Below are 15,121 nucleotides of genomic sequence, written 5' to 3'. Positions count from 1 at the left end.
GGCTATGGTGCAGAACATCCCCCAGAAGGAGTCTGGGTCATGCCAAAGCTTTGTGTAGGCAGGAAGAGGCAGGCAGGAGGCAGAGCTGCCAGCAAAGGAAGGACCCAGCCAGGTGGGGCAGCCGGGGGATGCCGACAGCCTGCAGGGACAGAGGCCCAGGGCACGGACACCGTAGCACAGCCTGGGCTGCACAGGGCACAGGCATGTGCAGCAGCTGCAAGACAGCCCTGCCAGAGCCAACCTGGGCAGCACTTTGGACATGGCTGCTGGGCCTGGGCCTGAGGCAGGAGCAGGAGACAAGTGACCCTTGCAGGCCTGGGGCCTCATTGCCTCCTTGTCCCTGCTCAGCAGCCTGGCAGGGGCCGCCCCATGCTCCTGCCCTTGCCATTGCACATCCCCACATGCCAGTGCCCATCGCGGCAAGAGCCCTGAGCAAGGAGGGAGGGACAGCATCTGCCTGGCCAGGGGCTGGGGCTCAGGCCTTGGCCCTTGGCATTCCTCAAACACATCCAGCTTTGCTCATCACCAGAGACACCTTTGCCTTGTTTGTCCCCAGCTGTCATCACTGCCTCCAGTGTTCTGCTCTAACTGGAACCTAGGGACATTTTCTCAGTCGTGTCCCTCAGTGGAACCCATTAAAACTTCAAGAAACTTCAGAGTTTCAATTTAGCTTTGAGTTCTTGCGAAGTTTTTTGAACACTCTCTCAGGGACTGAGTCTGATGTAAACAATACCAAAGCCCCAAGAGGCTCATTAAAGTCATTGTGCTGTGTCTGTGCTGCTGAGCTTTAAAGGAACAGCTCTTCCCAGGACCAGCTCCTCTCCCAGCCCAGCAGGGCTGAGGGCTCTGCCTGCAGGCACTGAGGGGACAGGAGCCAGGCAGAGAAGGGCTGAAGGCAATCAGGATTGGGAAGACTTTGAGCTGAGACTTCACTTGGGGAAAGATCTTCACAGCCCTGTGCATGGTGAGTGTGTGGGTGCAGGGCAATGTCCCCTGTGCTCCTGGAGGGATCTCCTGAAGCCAGCACACCCCACAGCCTGGGGGATGTGCCAGGAGGACTCTCCCAGTTTCTCTGTGGCACAGGAGGAGGAGGAGGATGTGCTGCAGAGCGGGGCTGCCCTGGGCACCGTCAGAGGGACAGGGCAGGACAGCTCCTGCTGCCAGGGACGGCTGCAGGGGCTGAAGCTGGGGCTACAGCCAGGGCTGCCCAGGGCTGTCCTGCAGAGCAGCTCCTGCAGCCCTCAGGGCTCTTGGCCAGCCCAGGCCATGTGCCACCTGCCAGGGGCAGCTCTCAGCCTGCCTGGCAGCTCCCCATGGACGCTGCAGGGGAGAAGTTGGAGGTGGAAGGAGCCACCCCCATCAGGGCAGATTCCTCCTGCTCTGGAGATGGTGCTGCATGGCCAGGGCTGCTCTCAGCTTTCTCCTAAAGGGTAAGGAAAGGGGCTGTCAGCCTTGGCTGTGTCACTGAGACTCCTGCACTGTCACCCTGGGCATCAGCAGATGGGCCTCAGCTCTCCCTCAGAAAGTGCCTCTTCAGCCTCCTCTCCCTACAGACAGCAGCAGCAGCACCTTGGCTTGCAGCATCTCTGTTTGTCTGGCCTGCCCCTAAGGCCCTGCTGCCAGGGAGATGCCCCTGGGCAGTGCCCTGTGCTGGGAGGGGTCTGCAGGGCAGAGCTGAGCCCCCAACGCTGGGCTGGGCTGGGGCAGCACTTGCACGGACAAGGCTTGGATAGAGAGGAGCAGCTTCCAGTAGGCACAACTCCAGGCATCAGGGAGCCAGAGCAATTTTTGGTGTCCCTCCCTGCTCATGTGCATAGGGAAATAGAGAAGCGTTTGGCGAAAACAATTTTTAAACTTGAGAATTCCAAAAGTCCACTTTATTTTTCAAAAATCATTTAATTGTGATCATGGTGAAATAGAGAGAGGTTAAATGAACAAAGGGCACCTGTGTGGTTCCAGCAGGTCTGACTGCCCTCCGGCACAGGGAGCCCTGTTTTCCCTCAGGTCTCCCCAGTATTCAGGCTGAGTGCAATGCTGAAGATAAAGCAGTAACGCAGAAGGACCAGAAACCTGAAATCAAAAAGGAAATCTGTCCCAGCTTGTCAATGTCTTCTTTCAACAGTCTACTATGACCAGAGTGAAGGAATGTCCAACAGCAGCTCCATCAGACACTTCCTCCTGCTGGCACTGGCAGACACGCGGCAGCTGCAGCTCCTGCACTTCTGCCTCTTGCTGGGCATCTCCCTGGCTGCCCTCCTGGGCAACGGCCTCATCATCAGCGCCGTAGCCTGCGGCCACCACCTGCACACGCCCATGTTCTTCTTCCTGCTCAACCTGGCCCTCAGCGACCTGGGCTCCATCTGCACCACTGTCCCCAAAGCCATGCACAATTCCCTCTGGGACACCAGGGACATCTCCTACAAAGGATGTGCTGCTCAGCTTTTCTGCTTTGTCTTCTTTGTGGGAGCAGAGTTTTCCCTCCTGACCATCATGTGCTACGACCGCTACGTGTCCATCTGCAAACCCCTGCACTACGGGACCCTCCTGGGCAGCAGAGCTTGTGCCCACATGGCAGCAGCTGCCTGGGCCAGTGCCTTTCTCAATGCTCTGCTGCAAACAGCCAATACATTTTCCCTGCCCCTGTGCCATGGCAATGCCCTGGGCCAGTTCTTCTGTGAAATCCCCCAGATCCTCAAACTCTCCTGCTCCAAATCCTACCTCAGGGAACTTGGGCCTATTGCTCTCGCTGTCTGTGTTGTTTCTGGCTGTTTTGTGTTCATTGTTTTCTCCTATTTGCAGATCTTCAGGGCTGTGCTGAGGATCCCCTCTGAGCAGGGACAGCACAAAGCCTTTTCCACCTGCCTCCCTCATCTGGCTGTGGTCTCCCTGTTCCTCAGCACTATCATGTTTGCTCACCTGAAGCCCCCCTCCATCTCCTCCCCATCCCTGGATCTGGCCCTGTCAGTTCTGTACTCGGTGGTGCCTCCAGCCCTGAACCCCCTCATCTACAGCCTCAGGAACCAGGAGCTTAAGTCTGCAGTGTGGTCAATGACGACTGGATGGCTTCAGGAACACTAAACTTCTTGCCAGTTTCTACAAGTCATTTGTAATATATTTCGTCTTTGATAATACTTGGGTGTGACAGTGCTCACAGGGGTTTTCAGGTGAGGGAAGAGACGTAGATCTGACTCTGTATTTCAGAAAGCTTGATTTATTATTTTCTGATATATATATTACATTAAAACTATACTAAAAGAATAGAAGGAAAAGCTTCATCTCAGAAGACTAGCTAAGCTAAGAATAAAATAGAAAATAATGATAACAAAAGGCAGCTGTCTTGGACTCTCTCTGAGATAGCTCGGTCTTGATTGGCCATTAATTATAAACATCCCAGATGGGCCAATCAAAAATCCACCTGATGCATTCCACAGCAGCAGATAACCATTGTTTACATTTTGTTCCTAGACCCACTCAGCTTCTCAGGATGAAAAAATCCTAAGACAGGATTTTCATAAAAATATATCTGCGACACTTGGGTTTAGTATTTGATTTGTTCTTTCCTTCCCTTTTTCTTAATCTTTTAATATTAGAACAAATGGCATTGTTTGAGCCATATTTCATTTTGTTTTTCTCCACATTTGCTGTGGCCCCAGAGTGTGTCCATGAGGACCTCTGCTCTCAGTGGTTTTAAGAGACTTAAAGCATCTCCAAGCAATGTCTTCCCTGGCAATTCCCCTTTTGCTGCCTTCTCTACAGCTGCAGCAGCAAAGTGTGTGTGCAGAGCTGGGGGCATGTCATGGGTGGCACAGCAACTCTGCTCCTGCTGGCCACACCACTCCTGATCCAGGCCAGGAGCCATTGGCCTTCTTGCCCACCCAGGCACTCTGCTAGTTCATGTCCAGCCTGCTGCCTAGCAGTGCCCCGAGGTCCCTTTCTGCGTGGCTGCTCTCCAGCCACTCTGATCCCTCGGCCATCCTGTGGGTGCCCTGTGATGGCACTCAGGGTGATCTGTTCCATAACCGTGCCGGGCACCCCGGTCAGGCTGACAGGCCTGGAGTTGCCCAGCTCCTCCTTCCAGCCCTTCTTGGGGATGGGCTCACATTGGCACCTCCAGTCCTCTGGCACCTCCCTGCTGAGCCAGCACTGATGGTAAATGATGGAGAGCAGCTTGGGGAGCTCATCCACAGCTCCCTCATCCCCCTGGAATGGATCCCCTCTGCTCCCAGAGAGACCTGTGAGCATCTGAGTGGCTCAGCAGGTCCCCAGCTGCTTCCTCCTGGATTACAGGGGGACTGTTCTGCTCCCTGTGCCCTTCCAGCAGCTCAGGAGAACACTTGTCCTGAGGACAACTTGACTTATTCTTGAAAATTGAGGCTAAGAAGGGGTTAAGTACCTCAGCTTTTTCCTCATCTTAACCATTTCCCCTCCAATAAGGAATGGAAGTTGTCCTTATCCTTCCTTTTGCCATTAATATATTTATAAAATCATTTTTATTATCCTTCACAGAAGTGGCCTGGTTAAATCCCAATTGAGCTTTCACATCTCTAATTTTCTTTCTGCATTACCTAAGAACATCCTTTAACATGTCCTGAGTTTCCTGTCCCTCTGTCCAAAGGTGATGCACCCTAATTTTTTTTCCTTGACTTCCTGGAAAATGCTCCATGCCCTGCCAGGTCATTCATTTTCCTTGCTAGCTCACTTTTGGGCATAGAGGGACAGGCTGTTGCTGCTCTGTCAAAATGATTTTCTTCAATTGTGTCCACCCTTCTTGGAATCCTTTGTTTTTAAGGGCTGTTTCCCTTTAAAAAATCAGTACCTGATTTGTTTCTCCCCAGCTCAATCCTTTATAGGCTGAAGTCTGCTCCCTGGAACTCCAGTGTAGAAGATTTGTAGATGCCCCTCCTTGCAATAACCGTGGGTTTCTAGGCTTATTGTAATCCAGAGCCGGCTCGCTCAATACTAAAGTCAACACAGAATCGCATGAACGAGACAAAAGACGAAGAGCGCTCTCTGCCACGTGGAGATGAGTATCCAGGTTATTGGCTTGAGACAGGGACACTTCTGCAGTGAGCGACCACCAGGTAGCAAAGAGGTAGAGCCTCACCTGTGGTAGGGTTTTATGCCCCAGGTGATGGGGGCAGGGAAAGAGGACCGCAGCCAATGGGATAACACTGGGGGGGGATGAGGGGAGGGACCACCCGTGGGGCAGACCACCAGAGATACAGAGACCAGGGGGGTGAGGGAGAAGCCATGTGAGGGGGAATATACCATCCACGTGACCCAATAACATATTTTCCCAACACCCAGTGAAACCAACTAAATATCTAGTCCAATACAACACCTCCTTTCACAGAATATTTAAAATCTTCAATAATTTCACGGTCACTGGGCCCCAAACAGCCTCTGACAATTACATCTTCTGCCAGCCCTTCTCTACTTGTGACCAGCAGGAGACAGAGCTTTCCTTGGCAGTGGGAATTGCAGGAAACCTCCCCAAAGTGCAGCTTGGAAGGCTCAGTCTGGAGCTGAAGAGAAAGCAAAGTCCCTTGCAGGGCAGAATGTTGGTGCTGGAGGTGTGGCAGCGTGAGGCTGGGCCATGGCCGGCCTCTGTGTGCCAGGAGTCGGCAGCGCTGGGTGCAGGGAGCCCAGGGAGGGCACAGAAACGCTGGGTGAGAAATGCTGGGGCACAAGGAGATGGGCGAGTGCAGCCGGCCAGGGCAGAGGAGCAGCACGCCCAGGGGCCACAGCCTGCAGGACAGATGGCCAAGGCCTGGGCAGGGCTGGCAGGGTCACAGGCACCCATGCCTTTGTGCCCTGGGCTCGGGCAGCGCCTCTGGAGGCCCCACAGGAGAAACTCTCCTGGCAGGGGCTGCACTTTGCTTCTCCCTCGGCCTCCCTGGGGAGGCTCACAGGGGCTGCGGGTTGATGCCATTTGTCCTTGCTGCCCCTCACATCCCCCTGGCCCACCAAGAGCCCCGAGGCAGCCGTGAGGGACAGGCCCTGCTGGCCCAGGCTGAGCTCAGGGCTTGGCCTTTCTGCTTCCTGCAGCCAAGCCAGGCCTTGCTCAGCATTGCAGATCCCTGCTCAGAGCCTTGGGCTCCCTGCAATCCTGCCCTCAAGGATCTGCTCTCACCAGGCCCTGGGCAGCCTTTGGCACTGCCTGCCCTCCCTGGGGCCCAGCCATGCCCCAAAGCACTTGGAGTTTTGCTGCTGACTCCTTGAGCAGCTTCTTCATCCCTCTCAGCGTGCCTGAGGCTCATGGACCCAGCCCCAAGTCCAGCGTGAGGATGATTAAAATACAGAAGGCCCTCAGGAGCTCTTTGTCTCCCTTCCATTGTCTTTGAGTCTCCAGGGCTTGTGCAGTGATTGGAGTCAGTTTGGAGTTGTCTTCAGGAGGGAGATTCCACAGTGCACATCATGATTGGTTTTTAATCAAGGGTGCATTTTTTTACTTTTCATTTCAGAGAAGAGGTGATGGAAGCACTCCCCAAGTGATCTTGATGCTGAATGTCTCCTTAGGAGGTCTGGGCAGGGAGAAGAATGAGCCCCTTGCAGGCTGAGCCAGTTTGGAAACCTGCTCCTCACGCCCAACCTCACCGTGACACCCTAGGACTGAGATCCCAAAAAAACACCCAGAAAAGTTCATGGAATTTTTTTTATTTCTTTTTTTTATTCTGTAACAAATTATTTGGTGTTACCATTTTATTATTTATATATTTTATATTTTTTTGTATTTATAACAACAGTATTGGATTTTATTACCTAGTTTTTATATTTATATAGTAAAATCACTACATTTTTAGTAGGCAAGAAAATTAATGCTCAACGTTTCTAAGTAACACAATTCACTTTGTGAAAAGTGCATAGTATATGGCTCCATGCAGGTATTTACCATATGTTAGTGGGATTTTTTAAGAAAGGAATGAGGCACTTGCACCAGATAGCAACCCCAGGACACCTAAATCTTTCAGAGAAAAAGAATTTATTGCCCTCTTATCAGAAGAAACGAACTTCTTCCTCAAAGGCACTGTTAGGATTAGAAGGAAGAAGTTGCTGATGACTAGACAGAATCCTGTATTTGAATGGAATTTATTCATCATGTATGAAGGGCATGACTATGCCACAGGCTATTGCTTTTAGGGGTTAATCCTTTGCTAGCAGGTGTCCTTCTTTGGGCTCATGCTGCCCATAAAAAGGTACCTGGACGTCCGTAATTCTTTGTCTTTATTGTCTCATATTGTCCTAATTCAATTTGTACAAATTATTATTACTCTAATTGTATTGCTATTTTTAAAACAATTTTATTACAATTAAACTTTAAAAATTTTAAAAACAAGTGATTGGCGTTTTTCACACCTTCATTAATTTATTAAGCTCCAGTAGCTATTTATTTATTCCTCTTTCCATATATATATTAGATATATTTGTAGACTTTTAATCATCTTTTTATAGTCTTTTTACAATACAGGGTCAAGAAGGGGCACTTTGGGGTCCATGGAGACATTTTTGGGTCATATTTGGGGCAGTTTTGGGTCTGGGGAGGGAATTCCGAGAGAACTTGAGGATCTGGAGGAAACTTGGGGGTGCCAGGTGGGGCCTTGCAGGGGCACTCAGGGATTCTGAGGGACAGTTCAGGGTCCGGGGCAGCACTTGGGGGTCCAGGGAGGCCCTTGGAGGTCAGGGAGGGGAATTGGGAACCCTTCAGCGTCCGGGGGAGCCCTTGGTGGGGAGCTCTCTGGGGCGCGGGGGGTGATGGGAGTTGAAGGCGCGGGTATCACACAGGGTAACAAGGCCGCGGAGCATCATGGGAGGTCTGGGCGCAGCTGCAATGGCTTTCGGTGGGGCGCGGGGCATGACGGGAGATGAAGTCCCGAGTGGACTAGCGCTTGATGTGCGCCGCGGAGCATGATGGGAACTGTAGTTCCGGAAGTAGTTGAAATGCAGTGTTTGGGGGTCCAGGAAGGCACTTGGGGGACACTTTTGTGTCCGAGCCGTGACTTGAGATCTCGGGGGAACTTAAACGGTTCGGGAGCCCTTGAGGGGAGCTCAGGGAGCTCTTACGGGGCTCTTTAGGGCGAGGGGCACGGCAGGAGTTTTTGGGACGGGACTGTGTTTTGAGGGGCTCTGGGGCTGCGGGGGATGAGAGGAGATGAATTCCCAGAAGTGGCTGTACCGGGCATCTGTGGGGTTGGGAGCACTCAGGGGGTGCGGGACGGTTTTGGGGGTCCCGACTGGGCGGTGAGGGGGCATTGAGGGATCCTGGAGGGTCTGGGAGACATTTATGGAACAGATGAGGGGGAGATCCCGGGGTTCTGTGGAGCGCGGGCCATGACGGGCGTTATACTCTCTGCTCCAATGAGGCTGTATCTGGCCGCGGGGCATGATGGGAGTTGTATGCAAAAATAAAATATGGCGCCCACCTTGGCACCGCCCCGAGACCCGGCTCCCTGGCGTTGATTGGCTGCGGTCGGTGATCGGCGGGAGCCTCGGAAAATGGGAGGTGGTGTAGGCGGAAACGGCCCGTTTAACCTCCCCAGTCCCACCCAGTAGAGACCAGTTCATCCCCAGTACTACCCCAGTACAACCCCAGAACAGCCCAGTCCCTCCCAATACACCTGAGTTCATTCCCAGTCGTTCCCAGTTCCGCCCAATGTCATCCACAGGATGCCCCAGTGTCCCCAGTCTTCTCCGCAATGTCCCCAGTGTCCCCAGTTGGTCCCAGTATAACTCCCCGTATGTCCGGTTATGTCCCAGTATATCCCAGTGGACCTCCAGCATCCATTCCACTCCACCCAGATTCCCTCTCAGCATTCCTCTACTTCCCAGGTTACCCCAGGACTCCCCAGTGTCACTCCCAGTACGTCCCAGTGTCTCCCACAGCGTTCCCAGTGTTCCCCAGTATGTCCCAGTCCTGCCCAGTGTTTCCAAGGACAGATCGATTTCTCACGGTGGCCATGGCAGCCAAACCCAGCAGTGGGGTCAGTGCAGTGCCCATGGCCACAGCCCCTTGCAGGGGCCCAGTGCAGCTTGGGCTGATGATCCACCCTCACAGCTGGCCCAGGGCAGCTCTGCATTGGCTTTGGTGGCACCTGGGGCTGGCACACACCTGAGCAGTGTGTCTATTTGCAGTGGGGAAACTCTGGAGTTTCAGATTGATTCAAAAAACCCCAAAACATAAAAACCCCTCTTAGGCTGAGTGCAGCCAGCTCTCCAAGCACAGCAGGGCCCAGGGGAGTGAGGACAGACAGGATGGGGCTGGGCAATGTGGAGCAAGGTTGTCCACACTGGGTCAGAGCTCAAGGCACAGCTTCTGTGAGCAGGCCAGAGCTGCTGAGGAGAGACCATGGGTCAATATCAATCAAAGAATGTTACAATCACCCAAGCTCTAATGAGAAATAAAATCAAATAGATTATTTAAAATAGGAATGTGTATTTCTTACAAGTTCTTTGAAATCTTCCTCCATAATTGGACTAGGAAAACTTTAATGATTCTCACAGGGCATTGATGTTGTTTACACCAGACTCAGTCGCTGAGAACATCTTCAAAAAACTTCTCAAGAACTCAAAGTTAAATTGAAACTCTGAAGTTTCTTGAAGTTTTAATGGTTCCCACTGAGGGACACGACTGGGAAAGTGTCCCCAGGTTCCAGTTAGAGCAGAACACTGGAGGCAGTGATGACAGCTGGAGACAAACAAGGCAAATGTGTCCCTGGTGCTGAGCAAAGCTGGATGTGTTTGAGGAATGCAAAGGCCCAAGGCCTGAGCCCCAGCCCCTGGCCAGGCAGATGCTGTCCCTCCCTCCTTGCTCAGGGCTCTTGCCGCGATGGGCACTGGGATGTGGGGATGTGCAATGGCAAGGGCAGGAGCATGGGGCGGCCCCTGCCAGGCTGCTGAGCAGGGACAAGGAGGCAATGAGGCCCCAGGCCTGCAAGGGTCACTTGTCTCCTGCTCCTGCCTCAGGCCCAGGCCCAGCAGCCATGGCCAAAATGCTGCCCAGGTTGGCTCTGGCAGGGCTGTCTTGCAGCTGCTGCACATGCCTGTGCCCTGTGCAGCCCAGGCTGTGCTACGGTGTCCCTGCCCTGCGCCTCTGTCCCTGCAGGCTGTCGGCATCCCCTGGCTGCCCCACCTGGCTGGCCCCTTCCTTTGCTGACAGCTCTGCCTCCTGCCTGCCTCGGCCTGCCCACACAAAGCCTGGGGCTGATACCAAAATGGTTCAGTCCATTTTTACCCTGCCTGTGAACTTTCAGCATAGGAAGAAGGCATGCAAGGGCTGCTTTCCCAGCAAGGATGGTTGGAAGAAAAGTAGAAGACATCTGGATCAAGAGTGCAGGAATAGAGAAAACAAGGAGTGAATCTGGGACTTTTGGGTGGATTTCATGGAAATGAGTAAATTGTAATTCACATTTAGGGACTGTGTATAAGCAACATGCTGGTAGAATCACATGTACATGTAAGCTTCGCAATTTTCTCTCACCACACCTCAGGCCTGAATAAATGATCCCCTCTGAAATAGGAAATCAGTGTTAAGGAGCCTTATTCTGATATTCCAGAGGTTTGCTGACCATGGTTCCTTAGAGAACCAAGGAGTCAGCTGTGACACTGTGCAAACTCATGGAACAAAGGGTCCATGTTGACACAGCAGAACCCCATGAAACCAAAATCCATTTTGACATCTTGGGGCCACATTGAACCAATGGTCCATTGTGATAGTGCGGATCCAAGGAGACCATTGTGACCCTGAGAAATCTCTTGGAACCAATGGGACATTGTGACACTGCAGAACCTCATGGAACCAAGGTGACCATGTCCTACTGCAAAACCTCATGGAACAAAGGGTCCATGGTGACACTGCAGAACCAAGGAGACTGCTGCTGGCTGTGTGAGAGCTCATGGAACCACAAGTCCCTTGTGACACAGAAAGGCCCGATGGATCCAAGGTTCCCTTGTTAAACGGTGTGGCCTCATGGAACCATGAGCCATTGTGACACAGCGTGGCCACATGGAGCCAAGGGGCCACTGTGACACTGCAGATCCAAGGAGACCATTGGGACTGAGGAACCTCATGGAACCAAGAATCCATTGTTCCACTGTGAGGCCCTGTGCAACCAAGCGGAGCACAGTGACATTGTGGGGCCTCATGGAACAATGGAGACTCTTGACACTGGAACCAAGGGGACCACTGGACCACTGGGACTGCGCTGGAACCAAGGGGCCATTAGAGGATGGCAGGGCCTGGTGGAATCAAGGGCACTGCCGTGAACACTGTGGGTGTTCATGGCATGAAGGGTCCATTCTGATACTGTGGGACCAAGGATACCATTGTGACACTCTGGGACATCGTGGAAGCCAAGGTCAATTGTGACACAGCAGGGCCTCATAGAACCTGGAGGCCATTTTTAGACTTAGAGGCCTTGTGGAACCAAAGGGCCTTTTTGGCACTTCAGGGCCTTGTGGAGCCAAGGGGACCATAGTGACACTATGGGGCTCCATGAAACGAATGGTCTATTGTGACACTGCAAGGCCTTATGGGATCATGGAGACCATTATGACACTCCAGGTGTCATGGAAACAAGGAACCATTGTGAAACTCTGCAGTCCCGGCAGGCCAAAGCGCAATTGCCACATTGTGTGGCATCATGGAACCAAGGAGTCCATTGTGACACTCCAGGGCCCCATGGAACTAAGGATTCATGGAACAGTGCAGGACCCCATGAAATCAAAGGTCCGTTGTGACATTGAGGGGCCTTATCGAATCCTGAAGGCCATGGTAACACTTGGAGGCCTCATTGAATCAAGGGGCTCTGCAGGACCTTATGGAACCAAGGAGACCCTTCTGACATTGTGAGTCCCCATGGAACCAAGGGTCCATTGTGACACTACAGCACCAAGGACAACCCTGTGACACTGCCAGGCCTCATGGAAGCAAGGGACCATTGTGACACTCTGGAGTCCCATGGAAACAAGAGGCCAGTGTGACACATCGGGGCCTCATGGAAGCAAGAATCCAATGTGACACCACCACTGTGACCCTGCAGAGCCCCATGGGAATAAGGGAACAGGGCACAGCTGTGGAGAGTTTTATTAATAGTTGGTTAGCTGAGAAAGGCCATACTGACATAATGCCGCTGGTTAAGCTGAGAGAGGGAAGTCAGCAGTCAGCAAGCTGAAAGGAGATGTCAGCAATTAGCAATCAGTGACCTTGCTGCAACATGAGGATAGGGAGTAGAGATTATTCCTGAATATATCCTGAGAAAATGTAGAAAGTACCAAAAGTAGAACCATAGGAATGCAGAAGTAGGTGTAGTTGCTGATATGTAACTAACCAATCCTGAGCTCAACTTTTGCAATATGTATGAAGTTCATTATGAACTGTATTTAACCCGCAGTACTGATCAATAAATTGGGCCTGTGATGATCAATTGATGTCCTGGTCTCCTTCCGTCGACAAATGGTGGAGAATGCGGGCAACGCTGCGGGCAACGATGCGGCAACGTTGAACCTCTTTCCTTTTTCCTCGGATTAAAAAGAATAAAAGGAACTCGCCACGGTTGAGGAAGTTGGGTGAGGGTCCTTGCAGCCGGGACGGTGCCGGATTTTAAAAGCACCCTTGAGGATCACAACGGTGACTCAAGCCATCTACGTGCTGCCGGAGCCTGGAGAGCTGCAACAGCACGCGCTGATTAATAGGTATGGATAGGCAAGCGGCATACGATCTCTTCTCCTCATATTTAGAAAGGCGAGGAGTAAAAGGGATAGATTTAAGAAAGGAGTTACCGGGGTTATTAGCTTACGGCCATGCTAAAGGTATATTTAGTAACCCGCACACAGTTCATGAGCTGTCAGAGTGGAGAAAGTTTGGGGAAATAGTGTTGGATACAATGTTAGACCGTGATAAGTCAGCGAAAAAATTCGGGAAGTTATGGCGGGTGGTGTATAATACGTTGCTTCAGCAGGTCTCTGAGAGAAAGGCAGCAGAAAGGGCGACAGAAGCTCATAAGAGGAATATAGGATATGGTTGTGAGGATGATCCCTTAGCACCTTCTGTAACTAAGATACTTATGCCTAAGAGTCCCCAGCATAGTGGTGTGGAGGATTTGCCTATAGACATAGTGGAACCGTCTGCACCCCCCTTGTCAGAGGGGGAAGGCGAGTCGGATGGGGGAGGTAAGAGCAAACCAGCTTTGCCTCCGCCGCCGGCTTCAGGCGGGTTGGATGGTGGGGGTGGGAGCAAGCCAGCTTCGCCTCTGCCTCCAGCTTTTCCTTCGCCTCTACCCCCGAGCAGGCCGGCTCCGGTTACAGCTCCAGCGGGGGGGCCGCTTCCCCCGCGCGAGCCGGCTCCGCTCGAGCCAGCTCCGGTTTCACTGTCAGCTCCAGCGGGGCTGCCGCTTCCCCCGCGTGAGCCGGCCTCTGCTTCACCGCCTTCCCCGTGTGAAAACTCGGTGTCTGCACCGAAATGCCGGCAGCATAGCACCCCCAAAGAGCCAGCTCCCATCCCAGGGGCACACCGTGATCTATGGGGGGAAATGGCTAATCAAAGGAGGGAAGCTTGGGCTGCTGTGGCAAAAGAAGTAATGCAAATGGGGGATGGCGAGGCAGTGGAAATAGCTTCTAGCCTTGCATGTCCGGTTACATACACACCACAGTATGATGCACAAGGGAACCTTACGCATAATATAGCAGCATATTCTCCCTTAGATTGGAAGTTGTTAACCCAGCTACGTTCCATGGTTAGTCAGTTTGGAATAAAAAGTGAACCTGTTAGGCAAATGTTAGATTATCTTTTTAATACTCAAGTTTTATGCCCAAATGATTTAAGAGGAATAGTGCGTTTAATATTCACTCAACATCAGCAGTTATTGTTTAACGCACATTGGCAAGCGTTAGTAAATGAATCAGTTGCTGTACAACGAGCCCAGGGAGACCCATTGCATGGGGTAACAGTGGAGGAGCTCATGGGCTTAGGGGCATATTTGCATACAGAGGCATAGATGATATCGGGAACGGATAAACTTAGAGAGGCTATGCGATTAGTGCGTGCAGCAATAGATATGGTTAAAGAGCCAGGAGGGTTACCAGCTTATATGGGCATTAAGCAATAGAGAAGAGAAGAATCATTTAGTGTGCTTTGCAAAATAGTAATCCAGCAACCCAAAGAGTGTTAGCTACTTTAGGAACAAATTGGACCATTGAGGAAGCATTAGAGCGAATGGCGTTAATGCCAACGGCTTCGCAGGCATTCATAGCAGAAGCTCTAAAGGAATTAGGATTGGGGTTACAAAAGCAGGCAGAGTCTAATCAGAATCAGGTGTTAGCTGCTCTTGCTCCTCTCCGAAGTGGCTCACTGGCATTCACGCAAGGAGGTTCAAAGCCATTTATCAAGTGTTACCGGTGCGGCAATGAGGGACACACACGCCGAGCTTGCCGAGCGACTGGCATTTGGTGTCAACACTGCCGATACAGCTCCCACAACACTACGGCTTGTAGGCGGCGGTCGGGAAACCATCAGCAGAGCACGCTTCACGGGGGCCGCGCCCAGACACAAGTTGCCGCCGTGACATCGGAGACACCAGCTGCCGCAACATTGCTGCCACCTCCTGTCTGCAACCCGCAACAACAGGGAGCTTCGGTTTAGACTTATCAGCAGCAGTAGACGTCACACTAATGACGAATCGGCCTGAGAAGATACCAACTGGAGTAAAGGGTCCTCTTATATTAAATGGACAAACATGTGGAGCATTATTATTAGGATGCTCTTCTACAACTATGTTGGGATTATTTGTTTTGCCTGGAGTTATTGATGCAGACTTTACAGGGGAAATACAAATCATGGCTTACACCCTTTACCCTCCAATTAAAATAATAAAAGGACAACGCATTGCACAATTGGTACCATTATCACAAATGACATTGGGAATACAACCATTTACTGGGCAAACACGGGATGAAAAAGGTTTTGGCTCTACTGGTGTTACACTTTTAACTGTGGATTTACAAAATAGACCAAAGCAAAAAGTTGAAATTACTTATGGGCATCAAAGCATAACCCTTTATGGATTATTGGATACAGGAGCAGATACCAGCATTATTTCTCCAGAAGCATGGCCACAACATTGGCCTCTAT

The 15,121-nt window shown here is 51.7% G+C and overlaps 1 protein-coding gene across 1 annotated transcript; it reads left to right on the top strand.

Moving 5' to 3' along the window:
* The first annotated feature begins 1,854 nt into the window (after window positions 1-1,854).
* LOC141726627 (olfactory receptor 14C36-like) lies at window positions 1,855-3,078 on the top strand. The gene has a single exon (XM_074531578.1). It carries the CDS (start codon window positions 2,146-2,148, stop codon window positions 3,076-3,078), a length of 933 nt encoding a protein of 310 aa, XP_074387679.1. The 5' UTR covers window positions 1,855-2,145.
* Window positions 3,079-15,121: the final 12,043 nt, after the last annotated feature.

The sequence above is a fragment of the Zonotrichia albicollis genome, chromosome 37 (genome assembly GCF_047830755.1).
Source record: "Zonotrichia albicollis isolate bZonAlb1 chromosome 37, bZonAlb1.hap1, whole genome shotgun sequence".
NCBI lineage: Eukaryota > Metazoa > Chordata > Aves > Passeriformes > Passerellidae > Zonotrichia > Zonotrichia albicollis.
Note: the sequence above shows the minus strand (reverse complement) of the source record. Positions and strands in the feature narration are given on the sequence as shown.

What these genes read in the sequence shown, in the direction of transcription:
- LOC141726627 (XM_074531578.1), top strand. Translation starts at nt 2,146, where the DNA reads ATGTCCAACAGCAGCTCCATCAGACACTTCCTCCTGCTGGCACTGGCA.